The sequence below is a fragment of the Musa acuminata genome, chromosome BXJ3-9, assembly GCF_036884655.1.
Source record: "Musa acuminata AAA Group cultivar baxijiao chromosome BXJ3-9, Cavendish_Baxijiao_AAA, whole genome shotgun sequence".
Classification (NCBI taxonomy): domain Eukaryota; kingdom Viridiplantae; phylum Streptophyta; class Magnoliopsida; order Zingiberales; family Musaceae; genus Musa; species Musa acuminata.
This window is the reverse complement of record NC_088357.1, coordinates 11,496,668-11,522,500: the sequence shown is the minus strand read 5'-3', so window position 1 is coordinate 11,522,500 and position 25,833 is coordinate 11,496,668. Positions and strand designations below refer to the sequence as shown.

The 25,833-nt window shown below is 36.4% G+C and overlaps 1 protein-coding gene across 2 annotated transcripts; it reads right to left on the bottom strand.

Moving 5' to 3' along the window:
• Positions 1–335: 335 nt before the first annotated feature.
• LOC135583413 (protein transport protein SEC31 homolog B-like) lies at positions 336–25,552 on the bottom strand. Of its 2 annotated transcripts, XM_065166300.1 has the most exons (23): positions 25,061–25,552; positions 24,812–24,866; positions 24,589–24,711; positions 21,414–21,510; positions 21,281–21,317; positions 21,075–21,180; positions 20,784–20,841; positions 18,344–18,441; positions 18,102–18,221; positions 13,273–13,318; positions 9,565–9,686; positions 9,372–9,499; positions 8,767–9,286; positions 8,513–8,605; positions 7,354–7,539; positions 7,065–7,275; positions 5,470–5,585; positions 5,152–5,355; positions 3,885–4,010; positions 3,512–3,809; positions 1,581–1,819; positions 680–808; positions 336–603 (listed from the first exon to the last, which is right to left on the bottom strand). In XM_065166300.1, the coding sequence occupies exons 1-22, from the start codon at positions 25,378–25,380 to the stop codon at positions 716–718; spliced, it is 3,396 nt and encodes a 1,131-aa protein (XP_065022372.1). In that variant the 5' UTR covers positions 25,381–25,552; the 3' UTR covers positions 336–603; positions 680–715. The 2 variants fall into 2 exon arrangements, with proteins under 2 accessions (XP_065022372.1, XP_009386852.2); XM_009388577.3 differs by having other exon boundaries at positions 336–808.
• Positions 25,553–25,833: the final 281 nt, after the last annotated feature.

The following is a 25,833-nucleotide window of genomic DNA, read 5'->3' as shown; positions in this document are numbered from 1 at the left end:
CAATACAGAAAAACTCACCTTTTTGTTTAACTAATTAACATATTATATAATTATCTACTTTTCCGTTGTACAATTATTGATAACATTGATAAATATAAATATAAAGATGATATCCTACTTTAATCATATATATAATTATCTACTTGCATGGTTAATTATTTGAACTTAACAAGACTAGGATAGCTATGCTAATAAGCTAACTAAGCCCAATGTTTAGTTGCCATAAAATAAAATAAAAACATGGGGCAAAAACAGGAAGTTCACTCGATCCACTCTACAAGAAATAAAAGACAAGTTCAACAAATAAGAAAAAAAGACAAACCACACTCAGAAAAGGAAAAAATCACTAATTATAGTCATAATTGAACTAAGAAGAAAATGTCACCAATCACATTCTGAACAAATATACTCGCATTCTAGTCTTACATCATAGAAAATATTAAGAACCAAAGAAAGACGTTGCAAACCTGGATGAAATGTCACCGTACAACAAATATTGAGACCAATTCCGAAACCTGATTCTCTGAAAATATCCAGACTTTTATGGAAAGAGAGGCCTGGATTGCTGCTCCACTTAAGTAGCATGTGTGACAGGTTGTCGATCTACAAATGATGCTGTTAATTACAAAAAAAAAAAGGCAACATAGTGTTTAACAAACCAGGAAAACCAAAGTTATACACTGACTACACCAAGAGAAGGAATGCCTCAGCTCCCTTATAATCTGACACTCTGCCTTGTCTTGATCATTCGCTTTAATGAAGCAACCCAGACATCGCACTCATTCCAATAGCTTCTTGCCATGTCCACCTGGCACCATGAAACAATTTGTCAACCAACAAAATACTAAGCTTTAGTTGGGCACTATAGATTGCGAGATATTCAATTAAGCAACACCAATAGCAATTTTAACATGATAAACTTGTCTAGAAAAACAATTAAACCAAAACGTATTGACATATTTCACTAATTTCTTATATTAATAGGGTTCACTAAAACATCCTGTTGGTACATGTGAGATTTGGTGCTATTGTAAGGTCACTCCTTCGGGACCTTGATATAACCAGGATTCAACTCACATAAATCGCCTCTACTTGCATGGGTAATAACTGTGTCACTATGCCCAAACCATTGATAGGGGCATCATGCACTAGGCCGCCGCTTTCACATGCTTAAAAATAATCAGTAAATAATCTCAAGTGGAGAAGGCAGGAAGATGTTGCTCAAGTGGACTGTATTATTTTTGAAGAATAATCGGACATGTCCAACTCAAAAACAGTAACAAAACCTGCTAATGATCTCATAAACCAAAGAGGAAAAGTTAAAAACTGCAGATAGTTTTTGTTAATGCTTTCTCCTATCCTTAGAGAACCCTTCATGATTGATATACATTGGCAGTATGCTTCCAGAGACAAATGTAAAACAATAAAGAATGAACCTAGTGCAGAGGAGAAACAAAGTCATAATAATATGCATATACTTAACTTCCTCGATGTAGCTTATGAATGAAATAATTATAAAGTATGGATGAAGATGGTTCTCTCACTAGCAGCAATAATTTTCTAGTAAGTGACACGTGTACCTGGATGTGTAATGCACCAGCAAAATCCCTAGCATCCAAAGCCTGGCAAAGCTGAACAAGCTTAGTAGCAACATCAGGAGATGTGTGCCCGCTATTAAGTTTTGCAAACAACGATCCAATTCTCCTTGAGTTATCCTCAATTTCCCGCTTTTTAGATGGATTTGCATGAGATCCTCCAAGAGCTACTGATGTCTCATCATATAGTCTGGTCAAAGTGGTGATAACAGGCTTCAATTCAGCTGTAAGAGCACACAGAGAAACTTGCATGTTAGCATGTTTTAAATTGTGCAATTCATAGTGTTATCACATAACAGCTTATGAAGGGAGGTGGGCATAGACACCAAAATTGTAAGAATATATACACATCATGAAGAGCACAAACAAAGACCAAGAACCTTAGATATCAGTAAATTTAAACAGACCAACCACACACAAGTATTATTCACCAAACACTCATCAGAACACACTGAAAGATTGATAAGTATCAATGAGCAACTAAGAGACTTGAAGAGAGTGAAAAATTAATGACCAATAAAAAAAATAAGAGATTATGCAGGAAACCTTGGGAGCTTTCACTTTCCATGAGGCTTCACAACATAAAGAGTAGGAACTATATGGGCATATAGTGGGCCAAGCCAAGGCTCGTCCATACAAAACTCTGGCCTGTTGCAACTGCTTGTAAGACCTGGCTGAATCAGGCATAAGTCAAAAAAATTTAGGTGCAGCTCGGAAAAAGCCAAAGCCTAGCACGACCCAGCTGGATGACTCAGAATGAAATAAAACGTATTTAATTCCAAAATGAAACAGAAAAGGCACCAGTGTAGGAGCAACCCTGCGACTCTGCTGTTCCACTACACTAACAACTATGACATAGGTAGTTACTACCAACATTTCCCCTATTTTCGCATCATTTTCCCTCTTCCTTTGTTGGTCGAGGACAAGGTGGCTACAGCAGCAGATATGATAGGCATGTAGGAGCAAAGGGCAGAAGTACACACTGGGCCCCTGCTTTGTCCTTTGTCAAAGTGGGTGTGATGCAAGGAGCTTGGCTCATTAAGTGATGGAGGCAATGAATCTATCTTGGGGAAGCCACTGACATCGAATTGAGAGCAAATGCCGCAACCGACAGCAATTTTTGACAGGAAAAGAGCTGCACATAGTGCAGCAGGAACTTGAGGACTTGGTCTTTTTTGTGCCTCGAGGTCTAGGATGATCACATTCTCACTATAATAAAGGCTTTGCATAGATTGAGCCAAGTTAGGCCAAACCAAACCGTGATCCAAAAGCTTAGTTGAGCTAATTTGAGCAGGCTTGATCAGGAACCAAAAGCCCAAATGGATTGGCACTAACCTAACTATGATGCAACATGACTCATTGGACCTGACATAGCTTGGTCTCATTTCCAGCCTTGCAACAACAGAAATTTAATGCCAAAATAAACAACTTAATACAGTAACTCCTCTAAAAAAAAAACACTAGTAATTCTAAATTTAATTCAATCTTTACTTAAATATTTAACTTGGCATTTGCATAAGCACGATTGCATGACAACAACAAAAGCCATAATATCCCAACTACCATGGCAGGTTTATCTGCATCTGGATAGATGTGAAAGATAAGCTTCTGTCTCTGTTTTTCACTCCTTTGTCAAGCAAAGGTGTCAGTTCCTTCTTCCCATCAAGCATCAAGATGCATGAAATTAAACACAAGAAGCATAAGATATTCGTGATAATCCATAAATAGCTGATCAAGCTAATAATAAGAGGTCAAATGCATGCGTGGTTAACAAAATACAAATGTCAATGTCCACATTTTCACAGGCGAAATTATATAGAAAAGCATTACAAAAATACTTTAGCTACAGAGAGGTTATAAGTGAAACCAACACAAAATGAAATAAATAATTTTGAACATTCAGAGACAAGTATTACCAGGCACATTTGATGTATCAACTGTTTGTACTGTAGGTGGAGGAGCTGATGGAACAGCCGCTGACTGCACTTGTGATGCTTTTGTTGGGCTTGAAGGTTGTACAGGACTCATACCAGGCCTCAGAGCAAAATTGGGATTGGGAACTGGCACGAAACCCCTTGGTGCAGAGCCAGGTGCAGAGCCAGGTGCAGCAGGTTGTGCAAATCTGTGCCCAGTGGCGGCTGCTGGTTGAGATGTACCAACACCATGTGAAGCAGGAACTGGAGGTCCAGGTTGATTGACAGGATTGGCAACACCCTACAGAAAGAGCGTACAAAATTAAGATTAAACAATTGACCAAAATATGTAGCAAATGGCAAAAAACATACAGACCGGATATAGCTGAGAACCCAAGATAGGTTGCTGATAGTGTCCCACATTTCTAAGGGCTGCAGGGGTTGCAGGAACAAAGGGTTTTATTGTTGGCTGTGCTGCAGCAGCAGGTGGAGCAAAATTTTGCTGACATCAAACAAGATTATTACTGGTGGATTCATGAAAGAAAATGAAAAAAAAAAACATATTGAATAAATACTAGTACACATGCAATAAAGAGAAAATTATTAAAATATATACAGAGAAACTATTACAATGTATAACATTTGTTATGTAAATGATTTGTTGATATTAATTCAAAATAAACCTTTAATTAAAAAATCCAACCTTCAAGATCAGCCTTTTTTCTATCTTAATTTACAAATTTTTGTACTCTGGCCATGTCCCATGACCATATACCACAAGCACAACTTGCACAAATGGCTCGAAGCAGTGAGGTTTTATAAAGTCTTAGCTCAATATATTAGATAGCTGATACAACATAAAAGCTTAGTTGCTGGAAGTAGATTATAAGATGCCGGTCTGGGAATGGACAAGATCTAAAAAGATAAAGTTAGGAGGCATTGGGACAAGATCTACACATATAAATATGTATACAATTTTTTAAAGTTACTAATATGGAGCTTTTTTCACCAAAACATAAAATTAACAATAAATTCTTTTTATTATAGCTAGTATTATTGTAAATTAACTTTTTTTTCTCTTTTCCTTTTCTATTATGTTTTACACATTTTATTCCTTTTTCAAAAATAGTTTTACAGTTCTCTCCTCTCCTCTTCAATAATGCTCCAGTTGCCAGATGCCAGTTTCTTTTTCTGCAGTCTTTGAAGCTAGTAACCGTGACTCCAAAGGTTAGAAATTATGATTCCCAGAGGGATCCACTTCCTTATTGCTGGAGCATAATTCTGAAATGGATACCTAGAATTTAATACACAATCTCAAGTTCTCAACTACTCTGCATATAAATATAACCAAAATCAAAATCAGCAATTCTCACAGAATTTGCTTGGCTAAACCTCTTGGACCAATTACATACATCTGTCCATACTAACAGTAACTTTGGGGACCAAATTTACTTTTTCAGAAGTGCATTTCTGAATGCAAATTAAACTGGAACAGAAAACTTGATGTCAGGGCTGAAAAAAAGTTATTCTGAGGTCACCAAAACAACATATGACAACAGTTGGTACAGTTTAATATTAAAGAAACAGCATGAGAACACAAGCAGCAACTACCATTGGTTGCCACCAAGAAATTAAACAGGTACCTGTGGAACCTGGCTCGTCTGTGATGGGATAAACATTTGAGCTGGCTGTGCTGGTTGAAACAGCATGGGGTTGCTAAAATCAGGGAATTGTGGCTTCTGTTGCACATGTTGATATCCTCCATAAGCAGAACCAGGAGATTGCTGATAGATTTCAGCATGTGGAGCACCAGCAACATTGTGATGTGGTTGGGATACACTCTTATCCTAATTTGAACACAATTTATTTTTTGATGAGAGCCATAATCTACTCAGAAAGACATCAGTAGAATATCGAAAGGAAACAGTAAACCAATTTTACAAGATAATACAGAATATAACCTGAAAAAAGCTCTGCAATTGGTCTACAGCACCATAGCTGGAATGATCTGCACCATAATCAGATTTAGCTTGTGATGAAGTATTTTCATAAAACAGACCTTTCGGTGCCTCCCTCTCTGACAAAGAATGTAAAAAGTACAAGATTATAGTGTGTTAATATTACAGAACTAGAAATTTATCTGAATTGCATGGCTGATAAGCAACGTATAGAATGTTTAAAGCATTCTCCCTCCACCTCAAGCAGAAAGAAATGAGAATGAAAAAGAGAAAAGAAGAGCCAGAGCCAAACATTATCCACATAAATGACAAAATATATCCAGTGATTTTCAAACTGACCAGTTAAGAAGGAAATAATGATTTTCAATGGTCTAAAATGAAGAAACATAAACCCTTTATTTGTCCAATTTGCATCAAGTAATCATTATGACAAATATATCCAGTAAATACCAATGTTATATTTAGAAGAAACTGTAATAAAAACATGCATACTGTGCTTCAGCATTTACCAGCTATAGTCAATCAGCAAAGCAAGAAGCATTGTAATTGGGCTGAGGATAATACCATCATAAGAACAGGATTGAGTAAGTAGGTTGGTGGCAGGGGACATGAAGTACGGGTGGGCAATGGGAGAAGATAAATGCTCACACTCACAGTAGATCATATCCAAGAGGAAAAAGTGCCATGTTAAAGAGATATAGTTGAGAGGATGCTTGAGAGGTTAGGATTTAGGAAGACCACACATTTGATGTGGTTGAAGAAATTCTCAGAGCTCTCCAGATAAGGTAGAACCAAGGAGGAACTATCAGCAATGAATCCACAATAATCCCATATCTCGATTTTGATATCATACTGACACAGTACATTCTACTTGGCACAGGTAAATACAATCATCAGGTAGCCTCAATGCCTCTAGCTTAGTGCAGGCAAATATACCAGCAATAGTGGAAGCATCTTATGAAGGGACAAACTTATTCTAATGGTGTAAAACAAGAATATACAGTAACAAAGATTTAAGGACAATGGTTCATTTGAGTAATTTAATGCATAAAAAGGTGTGACTGATGCCTATTAGATCCAGATGAGACTGTAAAGATTTGAAGAAAAACACTATAGATGAACATAACAATGTAATAAAATGATGACCAAGACATTCTTCCATGATGTAGCAGTGAAGACACTGAGGATGAATCAGAAAAGGAGGGATTAGAAGACATGCAACATGATTCTTTTATGTCAAACAGGCTGAAATCATTCTATCAAAAGCCTCCAATTTATCCAGTGAAAACAGTTTAGATCGTGAAAGGGGGAAATGATCAAACCCATAGGACAGTAAAGTTGAACTATCTTATTATTAGACCAAAGTGGCTTGTATAAGTTTATTACCGTTTACAGAAACATGATAGTAGAACAATCATTCACAATCATCAGGAAACCAAGTTATAAGTTATTACAAAATGGCTTGCGCAAGTTTATTAATTTCCACAGATAAACATATTAGTAGCACTAAAATCATTCATAATCATCACCAAAGAAAATTATAGTTTATTTAAACTACAAAAGACAGATCTAGTAATCAATGAAGTCTCTTAGACAACCTTCAGCAGAGAGAGCAATTCGATCTCTCAAGATAGCAAGTTCATGTGAAGGTTCTTCCGATCCTAATAGTTTTAAATACTCCATTGCAGTAGTGAGAAGCCCTTGATTAGCTAGTAATTCAGCATAGTTCTCCACAAGTTTAGACAATGAAGCACTAAACCGCTTATGTCCAGTTGCAAGGGTGAGGACTATAGTCTTCTCCATTAAATCCTATGATAAGGCAAAAAAAAAACATTATTCTGCTGGTTTTCATAAGTGATAATTAAGCTTGCGATTTAATGAAGCTACCTGAAGAAGATCAATGTAAGTCCTTCCTTCACTATCAGGCTTCAGGCTGCGTGACCAAATTTCCACAGTTCTGTCAATATTTCCAGCGCAGATATAGCAGAAAGTTGCAGCAAGTGTGTTTCCTGCAGTCATAAGTCTTGAAGCCAGACTGTCACACAGAACAGTCCATTCCTCTTTCTGTGCAAACTGTTACATTGCAATGATAGCATAAATCATGAGAGTGAGGAACATAACACACATATAAATAATTGACATGGAGGCAGGAAGCCAGATGATGAGGAATGCACATCTGGCTACGAATCAATGTAAAGAAATTAATTCAGAGATTCAAGTCATTTCACATTATACCAATTTTATTCTTCTTACCTATTTCCATTTAAGTAAAGTTTAACATGGCACATACTAGAATAGAGGATGCAAGTATTTAGGAAGATAATTAAATTTTATCTACAATAAAAACAAATGATGCAGAACCCAATGAAACCCGAAAGCACAATATCTATCATCACTTAAACAGGAAATAGATCTGTTTAAACAAGATCAGCACCTTTATTACATTTTTTAAAGCATATTAACTTTTGAGACCTGCCAGTAAAGTCCATAAAAACACAGAACATCTTACAGCCTATGCATATTCAACGCTAATGTTCAGCCAAAACTCTAATTTTGAATCTAAATTAAGTTCAAGTTTTATGCCAAATTCAACAAGTCAGTTAGCCAAGCCCTAACATTTGGGTAGAAAAGATTTAATACCTAGCTAGGAAGAGCACTTTAATCTCTTCATTCTAATTTATGTTACCTTTGTAATGTTTTTGGTGGTATAGCTTTCTTCAATCAGGCTGTTTTCTTCAATGAGGCTGTCCTTACAAAAACATGTTTGGTATTCAATAGTTCCATTGTAATCAAAGACAAAGGGAAGACCAAATTCTTAGAAGCGCTAGTTTTTGATGGAAAGGCAATATCTCATCAAAGAACCCAATTATAACCAGCTTGACTATAGAAATTTCTAAAGTCTACATATAAAGTTGCCATAAAACAAAAGAAGAGTACATTGTTCTTAAAGGAACCAAATAAATATTAAAATACTTGATAACAGGAGATATACAAGGGAACAAATAGATACAGCAATGTTGGTTTGTTTAAATGAAGGAGAACTTACTGTGCAAAGAAGAGCAAGAGTTTCTTTCCATGAGTTCAGGGGTCTGGTATTAACCAGGGTAATGAGATCATTACTCACCATTGCAGATACAACCTGAAAATAACTGGCATCAAAATTAGAATACTAACCTCCAGAAAATTCTGCCCAAAGAAAGTTATGTAAAATGTGTCCCTGAACAATCCACATTAATACAACAAAGCAAAAATCTATTTGAGAAACACTTGAAAATTAATGCTTAATTAAAACATTAATACCTTTAAATAAGGTGTGAGACTATTCTTAAGATATTGATTGCGTGCACTTTCCCATAACGACGGACCACCAGCATGTGCAATAACTAATGCATCTGCCATTCTGTTTGCAGCAATGCATTGTAGAACAGCTCCCTTGTAGTCTCCAACAACTAAAGCACGTTGAATGCTATCATCAACTGCAGGATCACTAGTCCCTGTAGGTTCTTCAAGTTCTTTGTGAACTTCTTTCCCATTAGGAACAACACTATCTTCGTCTGTCAAAATATCCTCACTAATTTGAGGTTTGTTAAAGAACTCTTCGCCGTTGTCAATAGCAAAAAGACTGGCTTCACCTTCAACCAATGAACTGTTATCAAGATCAAGAGTTTTATCTAATAGCTTTCCAAGATTATCAGAGGTATTATCACTGCTCTCATCTGGTATAGTGAAACCGAGATGGCAAAGCAAATTAGTCCTAGCTGTTCCCTCTTCCTCAAACATAATCTTCAAAAAGCCCCATGTTTCTTTGTCATCTTCCAATCTGTTAGGAAGAGAAAACAAAATTTTAAACAAAATGTTGCCTATTAATAAGACAAGGGCCAAATTCTTTTATAAAGATGACACACATAGAATCATGTGACTTCTTTTCACATAAAGCACAAAGTGATGCTTTTTCCCCATTTTGTATTGCAGCTTCAAATTCAGTGGACCGTCTCACCAAACTTTGCTCAGTGATTAAATCATGCACATAAACCTGAAAGAAAAGAAGAAATTCAATCAGAAAGCATCAAAAGACACTTGATGACATCTTAGGTTTACCTCTGAAGAAGATGGTGGAACTCCCGGTGCTGTTTGACAAGGCCGAAATGATACAATCTTGCCACCAAAACCAAATGATACACCGGTTGGACATTTTAACCACTTTGGAGCTCTCAAACGTACTGAGAAGATAAATATTTGTGAAGCCAAAAAAATGACTCATCATATAGACCTTTACATACATATATAACAAAATAAAACAACACCAAGAATCTAATTAAGCAAACCTAATGATCCACCATAAAGTTGGAAAGCAACTAGATTCCATATTGCAGAAGGGATATAGAGGGAGTATGTTGGCCAAAACACAAAAATTAAAAGACAACTGAGTTCTGCTGTTACGCAATTAGCAGCCAAGATCAGTGATGATATGGTTCAGCTGACATCATACTTTAATGAAACAACAGGGAAGGTTGATCCTCATCTCTTTCAAACTTATATTTCTCTTTAACTGACTGGCAATATATAAAAGGTGTCTAGTGGACTAGAGCATAATGAAGCGAATTATCATGGGATCTGGAATGAATTACAAATCCTATCACCACTCCCTTCTCTAAGATAGCATCCTTATATTAATGGCAATTCTCTATGCTTCACTTTTCTCTCCGGACATCCTTACCATTCTGTCCTATATGGCAGTGAACAATGAACATTACAGCAATGGTGTTTGGCCACTGCCTAGCACCTAGCAGTACAACAAAGAACATAACCTCCGTCTCAATTCCAAAGGCACAAGTTTCTTTCTTCTCTTTCCTCCATCTTGTCTTTCCTCACCTCTCTTTTATTTTTCTTCTTTTAAGGCTATCAAATCGGCTATATTAGTCAAATTCAACCAATTATTTTTGGACTTTGTTTAATTCTATTGATTTCTCACTATAAGTCCAAGAAATCAAAGTTGGTCACAATCAGATCTCCCTTAAAATGTAACTAATATGAATCCAGTGTTTTGGCTGATATAGCAAACTATGCATGGCATAAACGGTAACAAAGCACCTTATCCTATGGTCCTACACACCATCTATCCCTGATACATCTGACACCCCATATCACCGATTGAAACTGATCCACAAAGGTAACTATGGTCTTTCTTCTTCTATCAATTTTCAGCAAATACCCTGACAAGTACTAAGAAAATAGATCTATGGAAAGATCTTCCTAGCATGAAACCAAATAAATTTCAAAAGCACCTATGCCACAACTTAAACAGACCAACTAAAGTTCCATATTATGGCTTATAATTTTCATTTCATGAAAGACTTTGCAACCAACCTTTTGAAACAAATGTGGGCAACAAACAAGCAATATATCTATCTTCTAAGAGCTAGATGCTATGCAGTTACATAAAACTTAAAAGAATAAGATATAATAAGAAAATACAAATTATGAAATTTGCCATATTTATCCCATATATTAAACTAATTGTTGCTCAATTCAGAGTCTTTTAAGTTTTAACAACTTTGATTACCAATTTTACAATGAGAAGAAAAGGAATAAGAAGACAAAGTGAAACAAAGAGAAAGTGGTAAAGTGGTAACATAAATGAGCATAAAGTACCTATCATCATCTATTCTCTGGTGGCCTACTGTCAATATAGGTCGCTTGCCCAATCTCAACACATGTTTGTTTCTTTTCTCCCACTTTTCATTGTATTGCACAAGATTTATTGCCTTAGTTCACAAATGAGTGATACTATATGAGTGGTCTACACAATAGGCTGTTTTAGAGCATTTTGATGAAATCAAAGGACCATGTATCTAATAAAAATGAGGAACAAAGTCACCACTAAAATCATGTTAAAACTACATTTCAAAAATATTGGATCCGACTATTCTCTAAAACCTGCCTAAAGAGAAATCTAAAAAAAATCCTAGTGAAATAGGACTTGTAAAAACTCTTAACATGAAAATACACTGCAAAAAATCTTTAATATATCAACAAATATAAAGTTTATCCAAGAATCACACAATATTGAAAATGTTTCTACATCAGTGCTAACTAGACTCAAACTTGACTTTAGACTCAAACCGCCAACATCATTGGCTTCTGATATGTGACACCCACCTTCTAGATTGCTTATTGCAATTATGAAGAAGATCTTTTGCATTCAATATCTCATGGCATACCAATTAACAATTATCTAGTTAATTTGGAGGAATCAGTTTTGAACCAAAATCATCAAGGAAATTGAATTACACATTGATAACAGGTTCAATTTTCTCCAGTGGCACCAGTAGGTTGCTCAAACATTGATCAAAGAACACATTCAAAGGTTTCAATTTCATGTATGGCTAACTCTGCACATCTTTGTTAATCTTGGTGACAAGAAATGGGATTTGGTCTTCAATTGTTATCTCTTCTTTGTTTATTCTTCATTCTTAACGCAAGTTCCTTTGATACTCTAGATGTACTATGCCGTCTAGATTGCACTTCTTTATTGCATTTATGAAGAAGATCTTCTTCATTCAATATCTCATGGCATACCAATTAACAATTATCCAGTTAACTTGGAGGAATCAGTTTTGAACCAAAATCATCAAGGAAATTGAATTACACATTGATAACAGGTTCAATTTTCTCCAGTGGCACCAGTAGGTTGCTCAAACATTGATCAAAGAACACATTCAAAGGTTTCAATTTCATGTATGGCTAACTCTGCACATCTTTGTTAATCTTGGTGACTAGAAATGGGATTTGGTCTTCAATTGTTATCTCTTCTTTGTTTATTCTTCATTCTTAACCATGCAAGTTCCTTTGATACTCTAGATGTACTATGCAGTCTAGATTATACTTGTGGACTAATCGATGCCTTAACCACTGTCTCTTCATCTATTGCATATCCAAAAAATTTGTTTCAATATGAAATTCTTCATGACCAAACTCCACCTTTGCTTCCACTTCAAATTCCAAATCTCTAAATTCAGAATCTCTCGCCATGCTCAACTCTTCTCATATTGCAGCACTTTCTGGTTCTTCTTGATTTATTTCTTCAACAGCACCCATCTCTTCTTGTTTGATTTTATTTTTGTTTACTTCGCCACCTCCTTGACTTCTACAAATTTGCAACAAATTAGAATTATCAAAGGCCAGAAATTTTCATCCAGATTTTGAAACACAGCAGAATTCTGCTTTTATTCATAGTTGTACTCCTTGCTCATATTAGTATCACTCCAACATGCAGTAGCACTGCTGTAATTTCTCATATAAGGACTGGTTTGTTAAACAAACTTTGTTTGGATACCATTTGAAGCAGCAGAGAACCCCATATCTTATAGAAATGAAGATCCAAAACTCGCTATGGAGAGCATTCTTCATAATTGCATGCATGTCTAATGTAAGAATCACATTCCAAATGGCAGGTTCAAATTGGAAGCCTAACTTGAAAGATAACTCTATTTACCCCTTATAATATAGCAAGTAAAAGGCACAATTATTCAAAAACATGAATAAAAATAAAAATTCTACTAGACTTCACAAGCTATACTCAAACATGACATAAATGCAAACCTAGCAGGTGTCAGTTACTGAAGAAAACTTGATCCAGTTTTGAACTAAACAGCCAAACGTGACAAGTCATTGATATTGTATAGAGAACATTTTTCAGTGCAACTGAGTATGCATTCATGATCTATCTTCCAGAATCCCTTTTGTGAAGAAAGGTGTCAAGAAGCAGGAATGGAAAAACAACAGTGGTTAGAAAAGCTACCATACCGGGAGTACCAAATTCACCACCTACAGCAGCATACCTACTGCAAGCCTGCAGTAAGAATGATATTGTTTAATTTCTACTCCACAAAGACAACAAGCTAACAGAGGAAATATTTCTGACTAAAAATTAAGTGCTATATTCAGGTGATCAAAGATGTTATGTAACAGGCATTTGGCTTTCATCCATATACCAAACAGAATATCATAAAATGAAGCTAGAAAACAATGACTTAACAATGCATCATTTGGAACACAACGCATTAATGTTTTCCATGGTCACATGAAGGCAACAACAAGATACTGCTAAACATAGGAAAACATAGTTAAATTTTGCTAATCTTAGACTTATTTTGCACAAATTTTGATTTGGTGAGTCCGGAAAAACAACGATGCACAATGAATTTCTACTGTAAGAAACATGTCCTAGCTCCCAATTAGCATAATTAAAAATTACAACAGTTAATTATCCCACTTGACAATAATCACTCTGTTCTCATATGAAATTTTGACTATATTAAATCTCTGGCATTATTGTTATCAGATCACAAATTATCTAACAAAATGTTTGACAACATATTAGATAAATTTTATTATAGTAACATTGTAAAATATTTACACTGAGTCTTGGCCATTTAATCAAAAAAACCTATCCCATCAACAAGCAGAATGCAACGTTGAGGTAAGAGTCTAAGGTCTCCTTAACTGATTTTCAGCTCATACACATGCAGAGTAGAAACAGACAGAACAGACAACAATTTGAAAATATAAAGGGAGAAATCTTAGTATCTTATATAAAAGTGTTTGAATAATGGCTGGACATGATGGTGGTTAGTAAGGCATTAGAGAAAGAAGTAGAAAGATGCAAACCAAGAAAAAACAACTTAAGGACCTGAAAGCCACATTCAGTCATACAAAAATCAAATAAGACTTTTTCCACAGCATGTGGAGACTACATTATACTAGCATGATTAAGTGAGAAGAATAAAACAGTTTTTGTGATTCAACTGGCAGGGCTAAGCTTCTGTTCCATCTTAGACCGACTACCATCACAAGTAAACTCAACTCCTGTATTATATCAAACAAGATTATTATACTGCTGGATGAAAAAATATAGCAAGTAGATAAAAAAAAAAGAACAAAAAAGGCCAACTAGCACAAAGGCAACTCAAATTCAAACATAATTAAGATTTAGACTGACTCAACCATGTGTCCTGGTCAAAATATAGGTAATTTAACCCTTTGAACAGATTCAGACTGCATTAATTAATTTCCATTACTATGTTGTGGGTTGCCTAAAGATTTGTGGCCCATTGGAGCATTGGGATAGTGTTAGGCCAAGTAAAGGATAATATAAAGGAACAATTAGGCAAGGATGGGAATGAAATTGATAAAGGACCAAAAATAAAGGTAGAAGAGATACTGGTGAGAGCAATATTCTCTTTACTGTAGAACTCATCGATTAAATTGAATACCATTTAATGCTTCAGTCTGGTTGGCCTTTAAGTGTGTCCTTAGTTTTTTGCTACCACATATATAAGTAGCAGCATTAATGCAACACAACCTGTCATCAACAGGCTATCTGAGGCCCTTTAATAAGATCTAATTCATATCATAAAATGAGTCAATTTAGGTTTAGGTTGAGTTCTACTGAGTCTAGGATAAAGTTGTTTTGTTTCTGTTCCTTAAATAGCGATATTTTCCTAATTTTCCTATTGTAACTAACACTCCTGATTTAATGTGCTTTGAACCAACTGTAGATTAGGAAGGACTTTGTAAGAGTTGTAAGCAATCTCAGATTGTATGACAATAAAACAATATGTTGCAGTGTTATCAACAGCACTGGCGCTAGGCTCTAAAAGGTACCAAGGTTCCACGATATCCTAGGCGCTAGGTGCTCACTTGAGCGAAACTAGACAGTAGACACTTACCAAAATAAAAATAAAAAAAAAATAATCAATGAATTGTTGCAAGTAACACATTTGCAAACAATAGTATCATATTGGCCTTCTCTACTGAGTACTTTCATTCACTAGGCTATCCGAGGCCCTTTAATAAGATCTAATTCATATCATAAAATGAGTCAATTTAGGTTTAGGTTGAGTTCTACTGAGTCTAGGATAAAGTTGTTTCGTTTTTGTTCCTTAAATAGCGATATTTTCCTAATTTTCCTATTGTAACTTACACTCCTGATTTAATGTGCTTTGAACCAACTGTAGATTAGGAAGGACTTTGTAAGAGTTGTAAGCAATCTCAGATTGTATGACAATAAAACTATATGTTGCAGTGTTATCAACAGCACTGGCGCTAGGCTCTAAAAGGTACCAAGGTTCCAAGATATCCTAGGTGTTAGGTGCTCACTTGAGCGAAACTAGACAGTAGACACTTACCAAAAATATATATATATATATATATATAATCAATGAATTGTTGCAAGTAACACATTTGCAAACAATAGTATCATATTGGCTTTCTCTACTGAGTACTTTCATTCACTAGTCAATCCATCGCCTTCTATAACTATGAAATTTTGCATTAATTCTTGCCTAATTTCAGATATTTGGTTTTGCCATAATAAATCTGGAATTCAGGATTATCTCTAATGAATGAACCAAATGGTCAATGAACAACCCTGGTGGCTTATATGTAGAAAACTATGTGTTGTCAAAATGGATAAACGAATACATTGAGCACTGAGCAGAGATGAGAATGAGAATTCAAGCAATGATAGAAAAAAGGAAAAAGGAATAAGCTTAAAAGTAAGTACCCAAATTCAAATCCTTTTAAAGAATAGTCATCTCTCATTTTAACTAATATTATGAGAAGGAAAAGAGCAGCAATAGTGTTGTCCCCAATGAATTCATGAGATAATAAACCAAATATACTAGAACAAAAAAAGTTCAAACTTTGACTCTCGTCTTGGTGGTGAAAGTGCATGTGAATATGCTGCCAACAGAAACAAAGAACAGAGGAAAAAAATGGTAGAAAGTGGAGATGCAGAGGGAGCTAGAGAGCCAAATACTCTCTACACTGTCTCTATAACAGGCGGAGGAGATGGATGTTAGCCTTGGGCCAGGGAAGTTGGGTCACAACCATAGGACAAGAGGCAGGAAGCTCCGGAGGAGTGTAGGCCGGGTTGTAGCCGTCAGGATGTGGTTGAGCCGCAACCATTGGAAGAAGCAGAATGCCACATGCAGAGGGGTCAAAGTAGGGTTTTAATGACAAACAAAGTCGCTTTGTGTCCATGCACGCAGGACGGGGGACAGGGGGAATATGCAATAAATGTGTTATTGCCTACTCAATTGAATAGAACCACTTTGTTTTATTCAGTTCAATCTCAAGTACGACTTGGTCCAATCAAATCAGCTAATGCATTTGGTGCAAGTTTGGGTTAGCCCAAGATGCAGCATTGCTTAGGCTGGGCAAGACAAGCGCGTGCTACCCAATGCCCAAGCTTAGGCATCCACCTAGGCGGAGCCATTCAAAGTTCACTTGCCCAGATCTGTTCGAGGTGCTTGGGCCTTGCCTCGCCAAGTCCAGGCCCCCTAATGACTTCACTGATATATTGAACAAAAAGAGGACTAATTTTGATCAATGCTTTACATCTTTTTTTCAAGTCACAGTTAGAATAGGACCATAGGGAAATTGATGTGATATATAAAACATATTCAACCCTCTTTATATATATACACACACACACACACATACTCTTATCACTCTCTTTTCTCTTCATTATTTCTATCTGATCAAAAGAATACAGCAGAGACTCTTTCCCCTTCTATCACATAAGTACTAGTTGCTTTGTACTTGTTTATTGAACATCAATCACAACAGACACTATCTACTATGACCTAATCATTCCTAAATTGAAGAAGCCTTGATGTGCAAACGGGTACTGAATTTCTGATGCAACATTAAGCATCCTCTCAATACTTGTTAAGGCTGATCAAACCCAAAACTGACACAGAAGACTTATATGGCAGCATGGCCTTTGTTAGCAAGAAAGGACCAACTAAAAGATAGCAATTAGGATATATACAATAAATCCATGAGGAACAGGAGGATAGTTTCAGAAATTATCAGGTAGAAGCGGGAAGAAACACAATAGAAGAACAAAATACCTGAATAACCTACCAAGTGAAAGACCTTTAATTGCAAGAGGTTTCATACAGTACATGATCCTGATAAGAACAACAGAAGAACTGCAGCTCCTATATCATTTCCTTTCCACACAACTCCCTTTCAGCATTTAGAAATCCTTTAGTGACTCTCAAGTTGAAGATAAGGCTCAGCAACAGTTATGGCGGTTCATTGAGCTTCTTTAATCTCATTGTAATATGCTAAATAACTCCAAAGTCAATTAAACTTGATCCATGGATCTAAACCCAATCAAAGGAGACGTTCCCTTCAGAAAAGAATAATTTTACCTGCTAATATTGAACTCAACCTAGTCCACCGACTGAGTAGATCCCAGACCTTTCATCAGGATCAAGCTTCATAAAGAGGCTCCATTTTACGAGGAACTTACCAAAGTTTCTACAACACAACCATTGCCTCAAAACTTAAAAGTTTAAACATACAAAGTTGTGGTATCCACAACAACCATTGTTGAACATACTGTTGTGCCAGTACTTTTGTGACCTGTACCACATCAATCATCTCTAATTCATAAGACATTTTTTATTATTTATTTGTTTTGCTTTCTTCCAAATAAAGATAATCATCATCACAACAAAATGAAACTTAAAAGAATCATAAGAATTTTCTGAACAGGGGGAATGCATGTGGCGCAACAACGGTGAACAAACTAAAAGTTACATGTTAGGTGCTTTTACCTCTATATTGTATATTCCCACTTTAACATCAAAGGAAGATGCTGATATGACTCCTGGAATTTTGGGGTACCAATGAACATCAAAGTTCCAGTTGGTGCTGGCTGGCAATTCACATACTACCTGAAAAACAACAAAAGGAAGTAAAGAAATAAACAGTAGCTAATATTAGAAATTGATAAACAGTAACTCTATTGAGCATGGGTCTATCACATAAATTATTGAGAAATTAATTGCTTGTGTACCTCCCCAGAAATTGTATCCCAGCAAATTGTTCTATTATCTTTGGCACAGGTAAGCAAAAATGAACTGTCGTAGGGGCACCATGACATAGCAATTACACCTGATTAACACAAAAAAACTCAATGAAAGAGAAAACAAGATTGATATTCATCTAAATTCCTGTAAATGTCAGGTAAGAAATAGAAACATAGTGCAAAAGAACTTGTTAAGGACTTGAATCACCAAAGGAAAGCATAATACAACCACAATAAAAGAAAGGCACACACATCGACATGTTTGTGTGTATAAGGTTCACATTTTAAATTATGGTTACAAAGTGCTATAGGCCTATGGAATGCATCATAAAGAAAAACAAGAAGCATCAAAGATATCTAAATGATTGAAGGATCATTAGACATTCTCCAATATGTAAAATACACCATTTTATGTATCTATAGGAAATATACGATAGACTAACAAATCGTTCAATTTTAATAATAAATGCTACCCAAAAAGATGACTGCCCAACCTCCATGTTTGTGTTCAACATTTCAGCACTGGGTCAGATCAGGCCATATAGATTAAACAAACGTAGAAAACTTCTTAGGATATGGCTATAGATATAGCAAACTTCATATTCATCTTAAAAGGTGTCATCATGAAATTTGAGCCTTTTACTCCTATTTTATTCCATTGTCGTTCCAGTGCCATCAACTGTTATAGAAAACTTGATTTTAATCCTAAAATACATCTAGCTGTCCTCAATGCCTTAACCCCTTTTACTCTAATTTCACTCCATTGTCTTTCCAATGACATCAAATATCATTACTACAGGGATATACTATGGGCAGTACATTGGATTAATTATTGATCCCTGTTTTTTTGTTCTCAATCTAATTTTGCTTTAGCATAGGATTTGGGGGCTCTATCTTCCCTTTGACTTGATTGGCTCTCTACTTTTAGGTTACCATTGCAACATACACAATAGAAATTCAAAACCATGTTGTACAAAAAATTCTTCACCTGTGATCAATGCAAAGGCTACTGTTCAACTCTCAAATTAGATGAACCTGATAAATGATGTCATAAAGAACATTTCAAAAACCTAGTAAAACACAAGCATAATTATATGCTCCACATAATAACCATTTACAGTAATCCTAAGATTAACCAACAATTCATTCTTCACATAACCCTAATTACTCAATATAACTCAAAAATCTCTTCAATCTGGGAAAATCAATATCCAATCAATATATCTACCTCTAAAAAATTATGAAGCATACCCTCATTTACTGTGAATCAAAAGGCTTTTGATCACATTAGTTTCTCATAAGAATTGTTGAATCAGTAATGTGTTTCTAGGAACCAATTTCCTACCAAACATTATAGACTGATCCAGCGATTTAAAAAGGCGCTCAGGCGCTCGGGCGAGGCGAGGCGAGGCCCGAGCGCCTCGCTAATCTTCCAAGCGACGCGCTTCAAAGAGGCGCCGCCTGGGCTCTCGCCCGAGCTCAGGCGCTGGGCGCTTCAGGCGAGCGCCTGGGTTAACCAAGGCGACCGAACCAGGATTTTAGTCTGGTTTGGTCCTGGTTCGGTCTCCGGTGGTTAGTTGGTTCAATCGAACCAACTAAAACCGATATCAGTGATAACCCAACCCTAACCCTCGTTGCCACTGTCGCTCCCGATCCCAATCCTGATCTTGCAAATGCTGTCGCCCGCGCCTCCTGCTGCTCGCCGCTCCTGCTCCTGCTCCCGCTGCTCGCCGCTGTCGCTGCCTCCTTACACTCCGTTGCCGCTGCCGCTTCCTCTTTTCTCAATCAGTAGGCTCAGCACCCCCTTACACTTCCTTCTTCTCCTTCTGTTAACAGTATACTATTAATATTGTTAGGATTATTTGAAATTATTAATTTTCAATACTGTTAATAGATTTTCTTAATTTAATAACATATTTTAATTTAAAATTTTAAATAAATATATTTATTAATTATATTATATATTTTTATATTTTAGCGCCTCGCTTCGATCGGGCGAGCGCCTAGTGCCTCGGGCGTTTTTGGACCTTGGCGCCTTTTAGAGCCTAGCGCTTTTTAAATCACTGGACTGATCTACATAAATTTTTAGGTTATCATGTATTGCATACAAGTCATGCACTAGTTAGTACTCTCTAATATTTCACCATAATGAAATTAAATTGTGGGATAGAGATATTAATAATGGCCTCTAATTAAATATAATTAATTTTAGTTAAAAGGAAAAACTGAAAGTTGCTAATATATAGCTCAGTAGTAACCTATAAAAGTACTTTAAGAGGATTCATCTGTATTGATCACACAAGTTGGTGGTTACAAATGGGTGACAGAACACTGTTAGTTTCATGAATTTATTAAAAGAAAAATCATGTCATAAAATAAGCAAAAGAAAACAGATGGCAGGCTCAATAACAAAGGTTGGTAATACGACCTTTTGTATGCCCCACAAACTCTCTTACCGGCGATATTGTTTTCCTTACATCCCAAACCTGTGAATGGAGATGACAAAAGTTAATGGTGCCAAAATACAAGCAAGCTAGGCAATACCCTATGGATTTCTAATGCACTTTAAAAAGAAACAATAATAAACAATCGGACATAAAATCTTTCTGTATGTTTCAATTAATTACATATAAGACAATAGTTTTCATCTAAACAAAAAACTAAGCTGGACTGAACAAATGTGTAAAAGAGATTAAATCATAAAAACATGGCACATTACTCTAAGAGCAGGTGAATTGTCATCATCCGAAGCAATAATCAACTGGGTAGAAACATCAGGGTTCCATTGCAAGATAGAACACCTCCTTCTATTCGAATCTGCGAAACTGTTTGAAAATAGAAGCCATTCCTGGATCAGATTAGCATCAGACGATACTGCACAATGTTTGGTAAAGTTCCAAGGATAATTATGAACAAAAGACTTGCCTTGTAACAGGTTTCTGCTGCCGTAGATCCCAAACAACTGGAATGGTACTCAGATGATAAGAAATTCTGAGCAACATGATACCTTTATATGAGGTACAAGTGAATAAGATTAAAGAAAAGAAAATTTAAGCACCTGTTATCCCATTGTAAGAAGTGGATGATAATATATGTTGAAACTTCGGGTTCCATGAAACAAAGGAAACTTCAGTTTGTGCTCCAGAACCAGCACTCTGTTACATAAAATACAACTTCAAACTCTCCACAAAATGTTGGTCTTTTTATTAATCTAAGTCAGATTAAAATAGAATTCTTTAGGATTGTAAACAATCACCTATGTCATCAGCGCTACACAAGAATTGATTAAATATTAGTCTATTTCTTACTTCAAAGAACCAGAGAGAAACCAACATGACAAAAAAGTAACATGAATTCATCAACAAAAATTGCTGAGACACAAAACCAGTGTTCAATTGGCAAAGGGACAAAAAAATATGGAAATGTAAGCGACTTATATTTTAATAATAGCCTCTCGAGATTAAGAAAATTTTAGTAATAGCCTCTCAAGATTAAGAAAAAAACTCCATTGCCAATCCTCCATCCCAACTTTAATATAAATCCTCACATTCTGTGCGTCGAGCATGATCTACAACAGCATGTAAGATCAAGTTATTACAACAAAAATTAAAGATCAGTAAAAGGGAGAAAAGAATTGTGATGTAACTTGAATACACTGTAAACATGAATTATAGCTTTCAGTTACATGCTTGGAATAAGATCATCCTTCTAGCCAACTAGTTTTTAGCATAAACAAATAATGCTTTTACTTTGTGCATCAGAAAAAGAACATCTTGGAAAAACAATGGTGGTCAACAATGTGTAGTTCTCAATCATTCGCCACGCACATGAAGGTTTGATCTTGTCTATCCAACAGCAATCCATTTCTATTTAATTTACTAAATCACCATTGTTGTCAAAAGTGCTAGGTGGTGTACACTGTACGCATCAACGTCCATTATTGCTTAAGAACCAAGGCACTTGGTTGAGCAAAGCAAGACACTTATCTTACAAAAGCAAGGACTGAAGCTAACTAGAGAGAAAGGAAAGAAGAGGAGGGAGGGAAGAAAAGATAGAAGAGTGGGCAATAGGGGTGGTTGTTGGCCATGGAGAGAGGAGATAGAAGAAGAGGGGAGAAAGAAGAGAATAGAGGGTGGCAAGCAGCGAGCACTGCCAGAGAGGCATCCCAGTTAAAGATGCTTTGTCCAAGGCCCATTGAGTCACTTAGGCCTCGCCTAGGGGAGGCCTCTTGGCATCGTTTATGACCACAATAAAGAAGCCTACTTAGATCAGTGTCTCTTCATTCTACCCATTTCATGTAATTTGTTTGATTATTGACACGGGAGTGTCTAATTTGCTACAATTTGCTCATATGGACCTTGTTGATGATATGGTATTTTTTTCAGTCAACAATGTTGCCTCATAATCTTCAACTCAGCCCACTCAAATATGATAGCTCATCAGCATATTCCCTGCACAAAGTTAAAGCTGTTTCAAGGTGCTTTTCTTCATGACCAAGGAATACATTAAAGGAGTTGATTAGCAGCTATAAAACACTTAATTTCGAAATTCCCTATGCATTAATGGTTGTTTCATGCACTAGTACTTATTTTGGTGTTTAGGGCTTAGAAACGACTTTAGAAACTGATGATATTGGCAGAAGCTCTCTTGGAGTACTCTCTTAAACTCTGTATCTCTTGGATACATCCTTGAATGGTGAGTCTTTTGCTTTCAGTTCTATATCCTTGTTTATTATCCTTAGGGTGGTGATCTTTTTGTATCCCTTTATGATTTTAAACTTGATGGTGAGCTATTTTTCGTTTTTATCAAAGTTGCTTCGTGAATTCGCTCTTTTTTTGTCACTCATTCTAGCAAATACAATTGTACTGTCAACGTTTCTTCGTGTGTTCGTTCCTTTTCTATACGGAAAACTCATTCTAGCAAATACGATTGTACTATTGACTTTTCTTGTGAGTTTGTTCATTTTCTATCCGAAAAAACTGTGCCATCAATTTTCTTTCGAAATCTATTCTACTTTACCCCTCATTCTGCATCACCGGTATCAATTTTCATAGACAAACACATTCGAAATATCTCATTCTTGTTCATCTCAGTTTAAAAAAATGTCAGAAAGCTTAAATATGGCGTAGATATTAAGTACTAAACATGTGGGATGTCTAATTATGTAATTTCAAGTCCATATTAGAGATAGATATTAAGTAGCAACATAAGAAAGACATGATGATAGTGATCATGAAGAATGTGAAATTAATAAAAAAATGTGATCATTGATTTTTTTTTCCCCTACTGAGTGCAAGTAATTTACTCAACTTAATGGTCAATTACATTTTAGAATAAAAAATAAGATGACAAATATATCCAAGAAATTTTTGCTAGAAAAAAATACAGTAAGTCTCAAACCAAGTTTGACTGCATGAATATAAATGTGTAGGCATAAAATCTATTGATCAGTTGTTGGATGGATGCCTATTCCATGAAACAAAGGAATGACCGGGGTATTGCCTTTTTTTTCCTTAAAGTTTGATGCTTTAAAAATTAGTGAAGTGATTCCTATTTTTTTGGTACAAAACTATAACTACCACAAAACTGCAATTGCATATTGAAGACACTGCACTGTAAATAATGTATTATAATAGGTCGGGGGAAATATTTCTATCATGTGAAAACGAAGAATTAACTATCAGATCAATCATATCTGCATGTGCATCATCACCAGAATTTTCAAGAATTCCCATTCAGATAATTCTCTTCCTTCTATATCAGAAGTGAGATGCAATAATGCAAAATTATGGATTATTGAATCTTCCTTACTGCATGACAAGTCAGAAGAAAGTACAATTACATTACTATAGACCTGATTATTCCCACAAATGATAAAGATAACAAGATTTTTTACAGAGTCTATGTCGTACTAGCATATTGACATTTGCATTATCTATTTAATAGTACATAACTTCAATGCATGTATCATGGCCCTTTTTATTATATGATTCACCTAAATAACTGAGGAACTGAAAGATTGCTTAGCATATGTACAAGCATTTTATCTCTACTAAGGGCAACAGCCCGAGATACAAATCAAAGCATAATTAAAGAGCCTTTAAAATGTATAAATCTGAAAAATATGAAAACGTTATATTACAATACAGATATATGTATTTCAGTTATTAGATTGTGCTTAGTAAGCACCATCAGTTCTTGCTGAAAGTTACTCTATTCAGATGCCTCTATACCTTAAGAGATGGAAAATGATTTGGTTCTGAAGGCTTTGCCAGATCCCAGATGCAAAGCTCCCCTTCATCAGCCCCAGAAGCAAGTAGATTTGATGAGAGCACGCTGAACTCCAAACCACGAACCTGATAAAAGAAAACACCAGTCAGCCAAATGCATCAACATGGAACGATAGAACTAGATCCTCAACTTGAAGAATCCAAATAGATACGGAATGATAATTACCGGTCCCACGTGCTTCTCAAGCTTCGCAACAAGCGCAGCATTTTGATCATCCGAACTGCAAACAAGATACAGATTTCTCATAACTACTACTCCTAAAGCCGTGAAATTTTTTGCTCTACTGAGATCGATCTACTCATGCATAAGCAAGAGGACGAAATTTCATATCAAATATCAATAATTAAGACCTTCACAAAGATCCGGCTTTCGAGAAATTGAATAGAACAAAAGAGGAATGTAAACTCAAGGCACCTGATCATCTTGAGGGGATTCCAGATACCGATGCTGCCATCACTGAGGCCTCCGGCGACGAGGCCGAGGGCGTACTCCTCGGAGGCGGATCCCGGCTGCTTCCCCCAAGAGAGGCGGTTGAAGCGCTCGGCACTGGGGCAGGCGCCGGCGACGGGGAGATCGTGGGCGTCAGACTGGAAGTCGAGCTTAAAGATCTCGAGATTGGCCGTGGAGCTGAAGGAGAGATCGACGGCGCCCGCCATGGTGCCGGCGGCGAGGTAGGGCGCGTCGGGCGCGAAGGCGACAAGCGCCGACCGCGAGGCACTCTTGATGCAGGCCATGGGATCGCGCGGGCGGGGGGCCCTAGATCGAGTGCTGATCTCCTACGGGAAGAAAGGAACGGGATCGCAGATCCGACGCGCTTCTTCAATCTCTCGCCTTCGGTTATGGGAGATGGGGAAGAGGAGAGCAGCGGACCAGGGAAGTGACTCACGTTTTATCTGGACGGTCACGACGTCATCAAATTCACGGCACGATCTTTGAAGACTGACATGGAGCCAGAGTTCCTGAACCGGGTCAGGTCCTACGGTCCGGTTCACCACCAAACCGGGTTGAGTCCGGTTATCTGTAAGCTCCGGCAACTCGAAGCTACCATGAACGTGTCCATTTTGGGTTCCCTATGAGTTCGTTGGCTCAACAAAAATACTTGGTCGTTGTCGGAACTATCAAACTAGATCCTTTTCAATGTTATGTCGAGTCATATCACTGACTACTACTAGTTTTTAACATGTTTG

Excerpts from the sequence above, each read along its gene's own strand:
- LOC135583413 (XM_009388577.3), bottom strand. The coding sequence starts at position 25,380 with ATGGCCTGCATCAAGAGTGCCTCGCGGTCGGCGCTTGTCGCCTTCGCG. Across the intron at positions 21,318-21,413 it reads TTCTTACAATGGGATAACAG|TTGTTTGGGATCTACGGCAG; the intron begins GTGCTTAAATTT and ends GTACCATTCCAG. Across the intron at positions 809-1,580 it reads CTGGTGCATTACACATCCAG|GTGGACATGGCAAGAAGCTA; the intron begins GTACACGTGTCA and ends TCATGGTGCCAG.